Below are 15,175 nucleotides of genomic sequence, written 5' to 3' on the forward strand. Positions count from 1 at the left end.
ATTTAAGAAGGCTTCCCAGCATAATGCAGCAATTCCATCAACTTCTTACTCAATTTCATATAAAAATTCACCTTATGATTTCCTCTGGAATTCAGTCTTTATATTGCATGTACTTGATTGGGCAGAAATAATCATGAAATAGTCTTACCAGTGGCTTATTCTTCCTTTGGTATAATGGAACTGATCTAGTGTATCTTCTTGAGGTCAAAAGGGTTCAGCTTTGAAATTTAAGGTGGTGTCAGCTGCTGTACTTGATGAGGTATTTGTAGATGCATGGTGTAAAAATGAAATATACTTAAAAATTTTTTTTTTTTTTAAAGATTTTATTTATTTATTTGACAGACAGAGATCACAAGTAGGCAGAGAGGCAGGCAGAGAGAGAGGAAGGGAAGCAGGCTCCCTGCTGAGCAGAGAGCCCGATGCGGGACTCGATCCCAGGACCCTGAGATCATGACCTGAGCCGAAGGCAGCGGCTTAACCCACTGAGCCACCCAGGCGCCCTGAAATATACTTAAAAATTTGGCCCTCCTTTGTGTGTCTTGTGTTTCAAGCTCCCCTACATCAACTTCTTGATGGGAAACTTGTCTGAGAACTTAATTCAGTCTGATCAAGTTTTAATGGAAACATGGTAAAATTTTTTAACTTTATTTTTTTTTAGAGCGGTTTTAGATTCACAGAAAAAGTATGAGGATAGGCTAGTACAGGAGAGTTTCTATACCCTGCACTCAGTTTTCTGTATCATTAACCTCTTATAGTAGTATGGCATATTTGTTACAGTTAATGAACCAATATTGGTATGTTGTCGACCAAAGCCCTTACTGTAAGATTTTCTTAGTTTTTACCCAAAGTCCTTCTTCCGTGCCAGGGTAGCTGATATATTTTCTACATTTACATGTGACTTTTTCATAAGTGAAGTATTGTCATAGAGCCATATAATAAATGCTATTTCTGTTTTAAGTAACTTACGGAATTTGGGAGAAGAATAAAAGAAAGCTTGCCACAGTGAAATTTTTATATTCTCTTATGCATAAGAGCCACATGAGCCAAATAAATTTTTATTTTTTTCCCTGTTCTATATTCAGTTGAACAGGTTCCTGTAGAATCATACAACATTCCCCTGTCCCAGGCCGAAGTCATTCAGGAAGGGAGTGACGTGACTCTAGTTGCCTGGGGCACTCAGGTCGGTAACATTTCTAAGAACTGATGATGTCCATGTTGTGCTTGGAAGCTCTAATTTTTAATCCTGATACTATAAAAATCCAAAGTGTTGTTTTTCTTATAGGTCAAATTTAAGTCTTGTTAGTGCTATATCTGTATCTGGTACTGACTTCTGGTTGAGGGTGAGGTGTCTGTTCAGTCATATTAAAATATCTATGCATGTGGTGAAGCTTAAAAATCTGTTGAGTTGATAGAAATGTACTCATGGGAAATTGTTTCTTCTGAAGCATGCATTATATGTCCTCATACTTGTTTCTGTGCTTGACTTCCTGTCTTTTTCATCACATCTAATGCCATCCTTGTGATACTTGCTCGGCTATGTAGACCAGCCAGGGGTCCAGCCTCAAAATTCTGTACCTTCCTGTGTTCCAGTGAACCTCGGTACTGATCTGCCTCAGTTTCCCCAGTGCTTGTTATCACATCGTTCTGCCTCCAGACTCCTCTCTGGCTGGAGATGTCTACCTCCTCTCTATCTCCTTCTTCTAAACAAATGGTCCATTTTTCTTTTTTCTCTGTGAAAGAAGTACTTATTTTAGAAAACTTGTACAGCATTAAATGAAGAAAAAGAAATCATTTGTAATACTATACCCTCTGACTCTCTTTTCCACTTGATTTTTGGCATGGAGAGGTAGCTCTCCTGGTTTCTTACCGCCAATGGGAAAAACTCTTACCTTTATCTCTGTCCCTCAGTGTGCATCTTTGCCTCTCTTTGTAATAGGGAAGTTAGTATATTAGATGCTATGTCCTATAACTTACCTTTTCCTCACACCTTCCGTGTCTGCTGCCAGTTCTTTACTCCTTTTTCTCTTTTGTCCTATGGTTTTCATAGCTCCCTCTACAGATCTTTCAGATTCCATTTTGCCTTTTCTAGGGCTGTAACTTTCTAGTGGTTCCTTCCCTCTTCTGCATTTCTCCTTTCAATGTCCCTTTTATTAAAAGGGTGTATATTTCTTTCCTTTCTAAAAAGTACCTATTCTTTACCCTACTTTTCCCTTAAATACCAGTGTATTTCCTCCTTTCTTTTATCACTAAACTTGAACGACTATTTTCTACTACCTGTATTTAATTCCTTAACTTCCTTATGTTCTTATACCTATGAGTTAGTTCTGTCCCCACTGATTTACTAAAACTATTATTGCTAACATTACTAATTTTTATTTTTTTAAAGATTTTACTTATTTATTTGGCAGACAGAGATCACAAGTAGGCAGAGAGGCAGGCAGAGAGAGTGAGAGGTAGAAGCAGGGTCCCTGCTGAGGAGAGAGCCTGATGTGGGGCTCAATCCCAGGACCCCGAGACCATGACCTGAGCCGAAGGCAGAGGCTCAACCCACTGACCCACCCAGGCGCCCCACTAATTTTCTAATTTTTAAATCAACCCTTATCCCATATCACTACGCTGTATGACACAGACTCCTGTTTCCATGAAAACCTTTCTTCTTTAGTTTCTGGGATACATTGTCTCCTGATTTTTCTTTTTCCTTCCTCCCTCCCTCCCTCCCTCCCTTCCCTTCATTCCCTTTCTTTCCTCTCTTATCCTGCACAAGTGGTTCCACACTAGGTGTGGAGCCTGACCCAGGGCTCAATCTCATGACCCTGAGGTCATGACCTGAGCTCAGATTAAGAGTTAGTTGCTTAATTGACTGAGCCACCCAGGCACCTCCTCTTCTTCCTCCTCTGCTGCTGCTGCTGCTTCTTCTTCCTCTTCTCCTCTTCCTTCTTCTTCCTCTTCTTCTCCTTCTTCTTCCTTTCCTCCTTTATCTTCCTTCTCATTCCCTTCTTCTTCTTCCTCTTCTCCTCCTTCCTTTCCTCCTCCTCCTTCCCCTTCTCCTTCTTCTTTTTTTCCTTTTTCTTCTTCAAGTGAGTTCCTCCTTCTCCATTTTCCCCATAAATGTTGGTCTTCTTCAGGGACCCATGAGTTCTGCCCTTTACTTCTCCTCCCACATGCTTTCACTAGAAACTCAACCTGCTCCTCTAACTTTACTTTCTGTGTGCTGGTATCTTTAGAATCAGTGTCTCTATTAATGACTGCTTTCCTTTCCTGAAATTAAGGTTATCTTTCTAACCGTTTTCTGGACATCTGTGTTTGATTACTTTGGGGAAATACGGGGATCAACATATCTAAAACAAATTTAATTCTCCATTGCTAATAAGTTCCTCTGACTTTAAAGACTCTTTCTATTAATGATATCAGAATTCATCTAACTTTTTGGGTCCAAATCTGTGTAGTTATTTTCTGCTATTTTTATTTCAGGTTCACGTGATCCGAGAGGTAGCTTCCATGGCTCAAGAGAAGCTGGGAGTGTCTTGTGAAGTCATTGATCTGAGGACTATACTACCTTGGGATGTGGATACAGTTTGCAAGGTATGAATATAGTGTTGATAGAGTGTCATTTCCTTAAACCTGTGGACCAGATTTGTTGGCAGTTTGCAAGGAATTGTTTTGAAATTTCAAGCTTCATGAGCATTTTCAACTGATTGAAAACTTCGAAACTTATGCTGTGACAGAAACATATGTTATATAAACAGCTTAATGCTCAAGGAAACCAATCACTTGAGGGTTTTTCCCTCCCATAGTTCTTTGTTTAAAATATTATGGAACTGTGTCCTTCATGCAGCCTGCTTGGGTTGAGCTGTGAAAGTAATGGAGTAGTGCAAATGAGAGCATATCAGGTTGTTGAGGTCACCTGTGTTTTTAACTACTTATGGGTTATGGTTCGATAAGCAAGGTTTAATAGAATCAACTAAATGGTTTGCCTGAATTTTCATTTGTCTCCTCTCCAAAAGAGGTGGAGATGGATTACTTAAAAAACAAAACAAAGCCAAAAACAAAAACAGAAACATAACAAAACCCCAAAACAACCTTCTCTACATAGTCTGTACTATGAATCACAGTTTGAGTGTTATGTTGTGAGATTCTGTCTGCTTTTAGTTTTCCATCTAAGCAAACTCTTGATAGTCCCTTCTCAGGTAGTTCAATTCTCATTTCTTGGTTATAACTGATAGCTTTCATATTAATAAACCAAAGTGCATCTGTTTCCATTGTGGTCTGTAAGGAAGATTAAGCTCTTTTTGTGTGATGGTCTTATGTACTAAAGTTGAGGTAATGTGGCATGTCTTACTTTTTCTTGATTTACTGTTAGAGCAAGTGAATTCTAAGACCTAGGGTATTTTATATCCTTTTTAAAGAATAGATAGCTTAGCTGTTTCTTAGGTTAGTTGTGTGAAAAAGATCTGCAGCTACTGCTGCTCTTAGAGTATAGCGTAGGGTGTGTTTAGGTAAAGATTGTTTTATAATTTATTGGAAGACTTAAGATAGTAAATGTTCTGTAGACTCACTTGACATCATCTAGACACTTGACATGGTTATGGATGGCTTCAACAATATTCTAAGTCTTTCTAGTTTCCATCATTAAGAGCAGTATTTTAGGTTGAATTACTCATAACTGTAGGAGAGTCATGCTTCTTATAGGCTTTTTCAAATCAGGTCAAACACTGGGTTTTCTTTCAAGTAGCCAAATATTCCAAATTATGGTTAAACTGGAGCTGATAGCCTTTGCCCTAGGGTGGGCTTCTTTTTTGCAACCGTATCCCCCATTTATTCTTGGGGTTTGTAGTTATGGAGTGAATGGTGCTTTTATATGGGGATATAATGTTTTGTTATGCTGCAGTGGGGAGTACTGTTAAATGGTTGGGGTGAGTAGTTTTAAACTATATTGACATTTTTATATACTTTTTATATCCAAAAGTATTTGGAGCAGCTTATGGTAAAATACAAATATAACAACACTCCATGCTTAATTGTGAAGATAAAGTGAAGAGAGAAGAAGAAAGAAGGGGGAAATTATTTATTTATATTTACCTCTACATAACTTTGCTTGTGGGGTATGCCCCCTCTCCCCTTTTTAAATCTACTGATTGCATCTTTGTGTGATCCCGGAATGTAGATCCTAGTTCCTTGGGGCCCTTTACTACTGGAAAAGATGAAAGAGGACACTAGAGACTGCTCCTGAATGAAAAGGTGATTCATCAAACCACTGAGTTTCTGGCCTTATCCTTTTAGTCTTGTGTTGGGGTGCTTTCATCATGTTGTTTTTCTAGTTGATGACTCTTTAGTTAGGACAGTGAAAGTCAGCTTGCTTTCTCTTGATTACTTTGGGTTCTGTGACTCTCTTCATTGCTGACCATGGTAATCTTCTGTTTTCCTTTCATGTATCAAAGAAAAGTTTTGGTATGTGGCATCTTTCTAGGGTTTGGAGATGACTTTAAAGAAGAGGACCCTAGAGCTAAACCTCATTAAAAGTGAGGCTTCTTCTTCTTCTTCTTTTTTTTGAACTACAGTTAAGTTTTTCTTTATGAATTCTGTAGTGATCAAAATTTATGTTTATTATCTTTTTCAGTTAGTGCTGTGTTTTGTTGGTTCTTTTGTTTTATGATAAAATTAGATTCCTCAGCTTTGTTCATGACATGTTAAGCTCAACACCCAAAAGCATGTTTTGGAATACCTACTCAAGAAAAGGCCATTAAAGGTTAAAAAAAAAAAAACAAAACCCAACTTATTGAACATACATAAACATTAGCACATTATGCATAGTAAAATGACTCTGGGACAGTTGAGGAATTGGTTAATGCAGTCTGAATTTAACTGTGTTTTAAAAAACATAGTCATTCTTTTTGCTTGAGCCTTGAAGCATTGTTTAGAAGTTATAATCCTGAAAAATTGCTTGGGAACAGAGAGCAGCAGAGTGTTTGAATGTTGCTCAGGGAAGCTACAAAATTGGAGACCTGAGTGGGTCCAGGAACCAAGAACCAGTGGTTCATCTACTGTTCGGGACCTGATATTAGAGAGCTAAGCTGGAAGCCTCTGAAAAGCAGAATAAAAATTCCCGAGTTTTGAAGTGCCTGGGAGACAGTCCTACCTTGGAAGTTGGAAGTGTGAGGAGAGGGGATAGCTTAAGAACATCACTGAGGAGAGTTGAAAGCCCTGAAGGGCATGGTAAATTGACTCTTTTTACTTGGAGGCACCTGCCAAGTAAGTCTCAGCTAGACACTGAGAACCCAGGGTGTAAAGGATTCATGTTTCATGGGTTGTAGTGACAAAATAGGAAACTTGGGGTCGGGGGTGCTGAAACACACAGTTGGGCTCCCATTCAAGATAAACGTCAAATTTTACAGCTGTGTACTGTGGAAACTAAGAAGCAAATGCCTGGAAGGCCAAGCCATCTTTTGAGACTGGAGTGTCAAAGATCAGCCATACTTTCAGTTGAAAGTTGTAGAGTCAGGTCTTAGGATTTACAAGAAGTAGATTGAAGCTTCTCAAATCCACAGCATAGCCTCTCTCCCTCTCAGTTCCTTATTGGATTAATATAACTTACCTTCTGTTCTGTCTGCCCAGCACAAAGAGTCAGTCCTCCCATCATCTGGAAACTCTGTGAATCAGCATTCAATAAAAAATTACTAAGTATATGAAGAGACAGGACAATTTGATTCAAAACCAAGAAAAAACAGAAACAATAGAAAGCAGAAACAGAGGCGATCCAGTCATTGGAGTTAGCAGACAAAGACTTTATTATGTTTAGGAATATAGGAGGAAGAAAAAGAACAAAAGAGGTAAGAAGGTAAAGAATTACCCTGGAGGAGTGTGTGTATGTGGGTGTGTGTTAGAGAGAGAGAGAGAGCTAGAGAGAGCATTGTAGAACTAAAGAAATATTTGTCAGTAAGAACTCAGCGGATGTGTTTACAAACTTATTGGACTTAGTAGATGATAGTATTATGAACTAGAAGGCAAGTATATAGAAAATGTCCAAACTGAAGCACAGAGAGAAGGGAAAAATAGAATAGATTAGAGCAGAAGAGAGCATAAAACACACTGGGCATCTGGTCAAAAGATCTGTCCCATATATGATTAGAATTCCAGAAGAGGAGAGAATGAATTGGTCAGAAGCCATATAAAAAATATTTCTCCTTAAGCTTTAAGGACATCACCATTCTTGAGGATTTGTAAACCTCTAAGGATGTATTCAAAGAAAACCAAACCCACCTACAAAATGGAATGACATCTTAAATTGCTAAAGATGCCAACCTAACATTCTATACCCATTGAAAACATACTCTTAAAGTTAAGATGTAATAAAAAAAAAAAATACCTTAGGCACATAGAAATTGAGAGAATTTCTCACCAGCACATTTTTACTAAAAACAATACAACAAGGCATTTCTTTAGGCAGAAGGAAAATGATCCTATAAGTCAGTCAGAATGGGCTTCTATGGAGTTATAATATTCTGTTGTTCTAGAATTATTAAATGTAATATTTTTATTAGATCATAGTAAGTTAGGGATGCATGTTGTAACCTCAGGACTAACAATTGAAATCATAGTGAAAGTATATTTCCAGCAAGTTAAAAAGGGACCTATAGATAAATAGAAGTATTTGGTTAAACTAAAAGAAAGGAAAATATGTTAAAAAAAAGAAAACCCAAAACAAGTAAACAAACAAAAAAACCCCCAAACAAAACAGGTGTGTCACTAGAAAACAGATAGATGATAGCTATAAACCCAAGTATATAAGCAATTAAACCCAGAAGGATTAAATCTAGTATACATTATGAAATGCCACAGTATGCCTAGCTCAATTGAATATGGAACATTTATCAAAATTGACCAAATGCTAGGACATAAATATAATCTTAAACTTCAGATGTTTAAAGTCATTTAGAGTTTGGACTATAGTGGAATTCAGTTAGAAATTGGATTCTAATTTCTGGAAATTAGAATTTCCAGATTTCCAGAAAAGCCTCAACTTCCTACCAATGAAATTTAAATCAAAGGTTGTAAAAGAAACTGAAACAGAAGTTAGAAAAATACTGAACTGAAGGGTTATGAAGTTACTAAATATCAAAAATTTCAAGATTCAGCTAAAGCCATGCTTGGAGAGAGCTGTATGACCAGAAATACATATATTTAGAAAAGAGGAATAAGAACAAAAAAATTAGTGATCTGAATTTCCATCTCCAGAAAGAAAATCAAATCTAGAGAAAATAGGATAAATGTAGTGAGAAAGAGCAGAAATCAGTGAAACAGAATGTACAGTAGAGAAGTTTAATAAAGTAAAAATTAGATTTTTGAAGAGACTAATGTACTTGATAAACCTTTAGCAAGATTAATGGAAAAAAACAGGGCAAACACAAATGACAAACACCAGGTATGAAGAAGGGGGAAATCACAGAGCCTACAGACAATAGAAATATACTAAGAGTATAGCCTGAACAATTTTATGAATAAGTTTTGGGTGAAATGGACAGATTCCCAGGAAAATACAATGTTTTCAAAAATAAAAATTAGAAAACCTCAATAGTCATATATCAAAGAAACTGAATCCATTTTCATTAATGCTTATACAAGGAAAACCCTAGACCCACAGGGCTTTGCTGGTGAATTCTTTAAAACACAGTTCTTCTGCAAATTCTTAGAGAAAATAGAACAAGAGGGTATATTTCCAAATTCTTTATGTAAGGCTGGCACAATCTTTATATCAAATCTGTTTCAGACAGTATATAAAGAAAGATTATAGACACATTTTTCTTATGAATGGAGATGTAAAAATCAAAATATTGGAAAGTCAAATCCAACAATATGTAAAAAGATAAAAGTGAGGGTTTATTTCAAGTATGCAAGGGGTGTTTGACATTCACAAACATTCACACTGTGGTTGATGCAATTTCCCACGTGAATAGAAAATGGGAAAAACAATCATAATCTTTGTAATACAGAAAAACATTTGTTAAAAGTCAGCATCCATTCATAATGAAAATTTCTTAGTAACCTAGAAATAAAAGGGGAATCTATAAAGAGCAGCTTTATCTTGTAGCTATGAATAGCTATAAAAAGCCTGCAGCAAAAATTATATTTCCTACTGAAATTTTGACTTCTTTTCCATGGAGATCAAGAATGCAACAAGGATGCCCACACATAAGGGCAAGAGATACAAAAATCATATGGATTGGAAAGAAGTAAAACTTACTACTCATAGATAACGTGATTTGTATGTAAAAAGATCTAGTGGAATCTATGGGCAGATCATTAGAATTCAGTTTACCCAACACCCCTGGAAACAAGGTCAATATGTAATAATTGTATCTTTATATACCAGCAACAAAATAGAAAAGGAATGTATAATACCAGCAACAAATAGAAAATAAATTGATAACATTTGAAAAAGCATAAAAAAATCAAACATCTAGGGTGAAATTGAGTGATAAGTATGTAAAAACTATGCAGAAAATCAACATTATTCTGAGAAATTAGAGAAGATGCAAGCAAACTGAAGCACATACCCTATTAATCTATTGTAAGGCCAAGACTAGACAAGGCAATCTTGAAGAATAAAGCTGGAGGACTTAGTTATCAAATGTGTTATAATCAAGATGTGTTGTAAGGTTATAGTCATTACGGCATTGTACTGGGGTAGAGTTAGACCACAGTGCTGCCGCTGATTAATTTCCTTGAATTTATAATGTAGTGAGCTTTTTTGTGAGACTTAGGGAGAGCCTTGGTGTCCTCTGATCTGGTGCAGTTTTTTTGGTCATTCAGCCAGAAACCCATACCCCTAAGTAGAGCTGTTCTCTACCTAGGGGTAGCTCCCCAGGGATAAGAACCTTGGCTAAGTGTTGAGGGCTTGAATGGATTTCTTGCTGAGATACAGACCACATTCGGAGTGAGTTAAAAAGCGAGCTACAAAGTTAAAAAAAATCAGAGGCCAGGCACAGAGTTAGGCTTGAGGTACTGTCCAACTTGAAATGATTTTTTTTTTTTATGTGTAGAAATTCAGAGAAGCTGCTTATGGAAAAGAAGAACTTGATTTTGGCAGGAGAATGACAATCTTTGAAAGAAACTCAGGATTCAAGAATAATACTGTCCTTCAATTTAAAATCAACTGCCTACAACAGAAAAGAAAAATGACAGTTTACAAAGTGTAGGTGATTTCCACGTGTTTATAGAGAAGAAAGTATTGACATAGAGCTTTGACATGCTTATACTTTATTTGAAGATTAAATATGTTAATTATTGAAATAGATAAGGGTTTGCCTTTATATCTTGGGACCTTTTTTGATTTCTCTCTTTCTTCTTCTGCCTGCCCACATTCAATTCCAAAGCAGATCTTGCTGGCCTTGCCTACACAGTATGTCCAACATCTGCCCACCAGCTCTCATGCTTGCTTGGGTTTTGGCTGTAGCCTCGAAATACTGTCTTATTTCTGCTCTTCCCTTGTCATAGGCAGAACTGATCCTTTCAAATGTGAGTCACATCAGGTCCCTTCTAGTCTCAAAAGGCCTCAGTAGTTTCCCATTAAAACTGTTTAATAGTGAAATGTTTTGAGTTTGGTACTTTTTCTTATTTTTGTTGGTTATACAAAGTTCTGAAAAGTAACTCTAGAATAGTGCTTTATGAATATATCTGTTTTAAGCTGAAGCATTTATTTTAAAGTCTTGAGTTTTAGTTTGACCTTGTGTTTTATTTTTCTTGACAGTTGTCCATTTTTCATCATGGTATATAGAAATTATCATTTGAATTCTCATTAGAACAGGACCAATTTATTCCAAAAAGCAAAGCGAAAGTGACTACAGTAAACCTGAGCTATCTTACAATTTCTGAGAATTGAGTTCTTATGATAATTTTCTATATCGATGAGAGTTACTGTTTCTGGGTAGTAGTTTTAAAAACTTCTTAACCTTTTGAATGGCAATATTTCCAGAACCTTTTCAACTTTTCTCAAGGAAAACATAAAGTATAAAATTTCATCTTTCAGAAATAATTCATCCAAATGAACATGAGTTGTTACACTGTGTTGACATTTACGTTTATTGAGGTATATGGCTGTTGACTTCATTGATACATTTCTGTGCTTAATTTCATGGTTTTAAGCCTCTTTAAATTTAAATTTTCTTTTATCTTTTGCCGTCACATCATTGCCAGGTGCCTTGGGATCCGGATGACCAAACTTTACAGCTGAGACATGTACATTGTCCAGGGAAGGCCTGTAGTGATTTCTCATGAATCAAGAACACATACTTTACTCTTCAAGCCTTATGATACTAACTTGGGTTTTTCTGAACCTTTCTCCCCTTATTTCCTTGCCTGTTTTGTGAGGTGGATCATTGTCAAGGACTTTGGAGCTGGAAGAGGTCAGCCTGGGCCTGCTCCCTTTGGTCTTCCTACTGGTCCCAGGAGTGACCTGTGACTTTTAACATCCGTCATAGCTATTAGGCGCTGCTTCTGATCAGGGGTTTTCTCTGTTCAAGCATACTGGTACGAGATACTGTTGCAAATTCTCTCCCTCCTCCCCCAAAGTAATCTACCTTTTTTTTTTGAGGCACACAGGAGGTGGGTTGTTACCTTTTAAATTCTTTTTTTTTTTTTTAAAGATTTTATTTATTTATTTGACAGACAGGGATCACAAGCAGGCAGAGAGGTAGGCAGAGAGACAGAGAGGAGGAAGTAGGCTCCCCGCCAAGCAGAGAGCCCGATGCGGGACTTGATCCTAGGACCCTGAGATCATGACCTGAGCTGAAGGCAGAGGCTGAATCCACTGAGCCACCCAGGCGTCCCACCTTTTAAATTCTTAACAAACTTTGGAAGTGATATAGAAAGGAACTTCCTCTCTCTCCCTCCCTCTTGCTTTCCCTCTCTTTTCTCTTTTCAACCTGACTTGTGTAGCAAAGGTTGATGATGTGCCATCGATGCCAACGGTTGTTGCATGGCTGCATGTTGAGGCATCTATGGTCTCAGTATCTTGGGGGTATCCTGGGAGCAGGGCAAGGCCTCCGTGGCACTACAACGTGGGACAGAAGCTGGGAGGAGGTGGAAGTAGGTTTGCTGTGGCATGAGGAAGTGACTGCAGTTGGGAGGGAGCATTTAACATCCTCTCCTCCTGTCCTTTCACTCCAGCTGTTTTTATGCTTCAAAAGACTTCACTGGGACCCTGGATAAAGTTAAGGCAGGTTCTGAGGCTGGCGGGGGAGAGGGGTGGAGGTGGGGAGGTTCTGGGAGCAGAGTCCTTCAATAAAAAAAGCACAAGGGTATTGTAGGAGTGGAACTGGGAAGAAGTGGGAAGAAGTTAAACCTTGGTCATCTGGGTGTGGCTAATCATTTATATATAAAGAACCAAGTTTGCTTACTCTCTCTGTTTGCACCTGGTGTTAGTGTATTTGTGAAGAGTGCAAAGCAGATGGAGAAGACCCGAAGTACCATTGAAGATAAACGTAAAAACATATGGGTTACATTTTATGACTTTAATTATAATTTTGTAGCCTTTAGGTTTTTTATTTTCATAAGATTGATTTGGATTACCTTAGGTTTCATTTTTAGTAAGATTACTAACACTTGCAAGGTAATATTTAGGGTCTGTACTTGGTGTGAATGGCTCTAAATTGGTTCTGTGGGGAAGTTGGAGAATTTGCCTTTAGAGAACCTATAATGGCTTAGTATTCCCAGTTACATACATTTTTTTAGTCCAATTTCTTGGACCTGATTGATAGTTCACTGGTTGAATACTAGCTCTTTTGCTGGAAGTTTTTAATTTGTGAGGTAAAGGGGAGGGAATAGGAGAATGAATGGAATAAGAACATTACCACAGTGTGGCGGTGGGCAGGGGAGCTAGTAATTACCTGTAACCACTAGAGGCCTCTCTTAAGCCAAGTTTCATGGTTAGTATCACCATGTTTCCATAATGGGGCCTGACTCTGTAATTGTAAATTAAGCATATCTTATGTTGAGGTTCAGAATAAATAGTATCAGGGCGCTTTTTTCCTAGAGCATATATTATAATGTATCCCAAATGTTTTCTTTAATGTGTTTATCAGAACAACCGATGATTTATTTGACTGAAAACAAATTAGAAATCTCCCTCTGCGCTTTTCTTTCACTGTCTAAATAAGTTTTTGATAAAAACATGTAATCAAATAATATGCCCAGATGAAAATTATATGCCTCTGTTATGATGCAATGATATTTAGGTTTGAAATTATTACGTATTTAGCATGGTGTATTTAATTGTTGAGAGTAGTAGGTGTTTTTCTGATGTAGACTCTAAGTAAAGTTATTTTAGGTTGTATATTTAAAATTTCACATGTTTCTTTCATGATTATTATAAGCTTCTGATATAAAAAAATCTAAGAAATGATTCAAAAACCTTTTTTAGGCTCAATACTATCTGGGGTAAAAATAAGTGCTCTCCTTTAGGAATAATGAAAATATCATTTTTAGTTTGGAAATATTTTAGATGTGGGTTGACCTTGCAGAGAATGCAGGCAGGGAAGGCAGGTCATCCTGTCTGATAAGAATTGCTGCTCTGTTCTAAAATAGGAAGGCTGACAATTTGGAACTTGGTTCCGCTTTTGACATCTCATGGTTCGTATAGGATTTTCTTTGTCATGACCACAACTGGTTAGTTGTACGAATTGGACCACGTTCTGTGTTCTTGGGTGCTATACTTGGGATGTGATGACTACATTTATTGCCCTGCATGGTGGCCCTTGGATGATTCCTTGGAGTTCCATGAGGGCAGGGGAGTCTTGTGAATTTTGTTCATTACTCTGTCCCTCAGAATTTTGAAGAGTGTGCGGTATAGAGAAGAAACTCAGTAAATATTTGTTGAATGATCTTATTATTGCATGTCAAAAATAGCATGAAATATGTAGTAAGCAGTCGTTCTTTCAGTGGAAGAAATTAACAGAGAACTGTTAATTTCTGGGCGCCTGGGTAGCTCAGTCGGTTAAGCGGTTGCCTTTGCCTCAGGTCATGATCTCAGGGTCCTGGGTTGGAGCCCCACATGGAGCTCTCTGCTCAGCAGGGAGCCTGCTTCTCCCTCTCCCTCTGCCTGCCTCTCTGCCTACTTGTGATCTCTCTCTGTCAAATAAATAAATAAAATCTTAAAAAAAAAAAAAAAAGAAACTGGTAATTTCTGTAGAAAAAAACCATCCTGAGAGTATCACTTCGTCTATCTACCTGGTCTATTTTTAGTATGACTTATGTTTTCGGTATGCCTTGAAGAAGATTAGGATAGTGCCTGGGTTCTGATCTAACTTTGTGTAATATACGAAATATAACAAGGCTTGACATACCACTGGTGAGTGGTAGGTCATAGTTTAAAACAACATGTTTTATGCATAGCTCCCTTAGTATTCACAACAGTTCTAGTTAGCTGTCACCGTCATTATTTTATAGGTGAGGAAACTGAGTAACTTGTTCCCGGTCACACAGCTGAGAAAGTTGCTGGCCTCTGCTTTTATTAAAGTATGCAGCTTCTCAACCAGTTTGAGCAGACTTTGTAAATATTTTTCAGATGTGATGAAATAACTGTGATTTGGGATATAATTTGAATGTAACTTGTACGTGTAGAAGATATTGGCGGTTGCTGTGTGTTTACCAGGAGGAGTCGTTTCTGTTTCTTTCCTGCGGGGCTTTCTGTGAGGACTGTAAAGTGTTCCGACAGAGGCATTTCCATTCTCTCTGCTAAGAATTTCTGTTCCCATTTTAGAGATGAGGAAACTGTGTCTCAGAAAGGTTAGAAACCTTCCAAAGTGACTCAGCTAATGAGTGGCAGAACTGCAGTTCAGTCTTAGGTCTTAAATTCCGGAATGCTGACATTTTCATAGTATCCCCGTGCCTCATGTTAGAATAGTTATTTGATGATTATCTAACTTCATGCTTTAAAAATGATCATTTGAATTTTACTGATGAAATGCTTCTAAATTTGAGCTTGCAAATATTTTATAACATTTCAAGAGTTTTCTTTCACATTTGCCCACCTGTATAACACTTTTTAAAAGAATAGAACATTCCTAAACACTGTATACACCTTGTAAATCACACTACCATATTTCACTTCATTTGGCATTATTTTTTTTCCTTCTACATGGAACTGGAGAAAGCAAGATTAAATTTTATAATTTTATTTTTC

At 37.3% G+C, this 15,175-nt stretch overlaps 1 protein-coding gene across 2 annotated transcripts in view; it reads left to right on the forward strand.

Annotated features, from left to right (window-relative positions):
• The window catches only part of LOC111147848 (branched chain keto acid dehydrogenase E1 subunit beta), a 235,381-nt gene that overhangs the window by 83,058 nt on the left and 137,148 nt on the right, over window positions 1-15,175 (forward strand). For both annotated transcript variants that reach the window (XM_022504098.1, XM_022504099.1), the window contains exons 7-8: window positions 1,083-1,180; window positions 3,472-3,582. In XM_022504098.1, coding sequence (XP_022359806.1) covers window positions 1,083-1,180; window positions 3,472-3,582 — 209 coding nt within the window. The remainder of the gene's footprint in view (window positions 1-1,082; window positions 1,181-3,471; window positions 3,583-15,175) is intronic.

Source organism: Enhydra lutris, unplaced genomic scaffold, assembly GCF_002288905.1.
Source record: "Enhydra lutris kenyoni isolate GAN:26980312 unplaced genomic scaffold, ASM228890v2 scaffoldscaffold17, whole genome shotgun sequence".
In the NCBI taxonomy this organism is placed as follows: domain Eukaryota; kingdom Metazoa; phylum Chordata; class Mammalia; order Carnivora; family Mustelidae; genus Enhydra; species Enhydra lutris.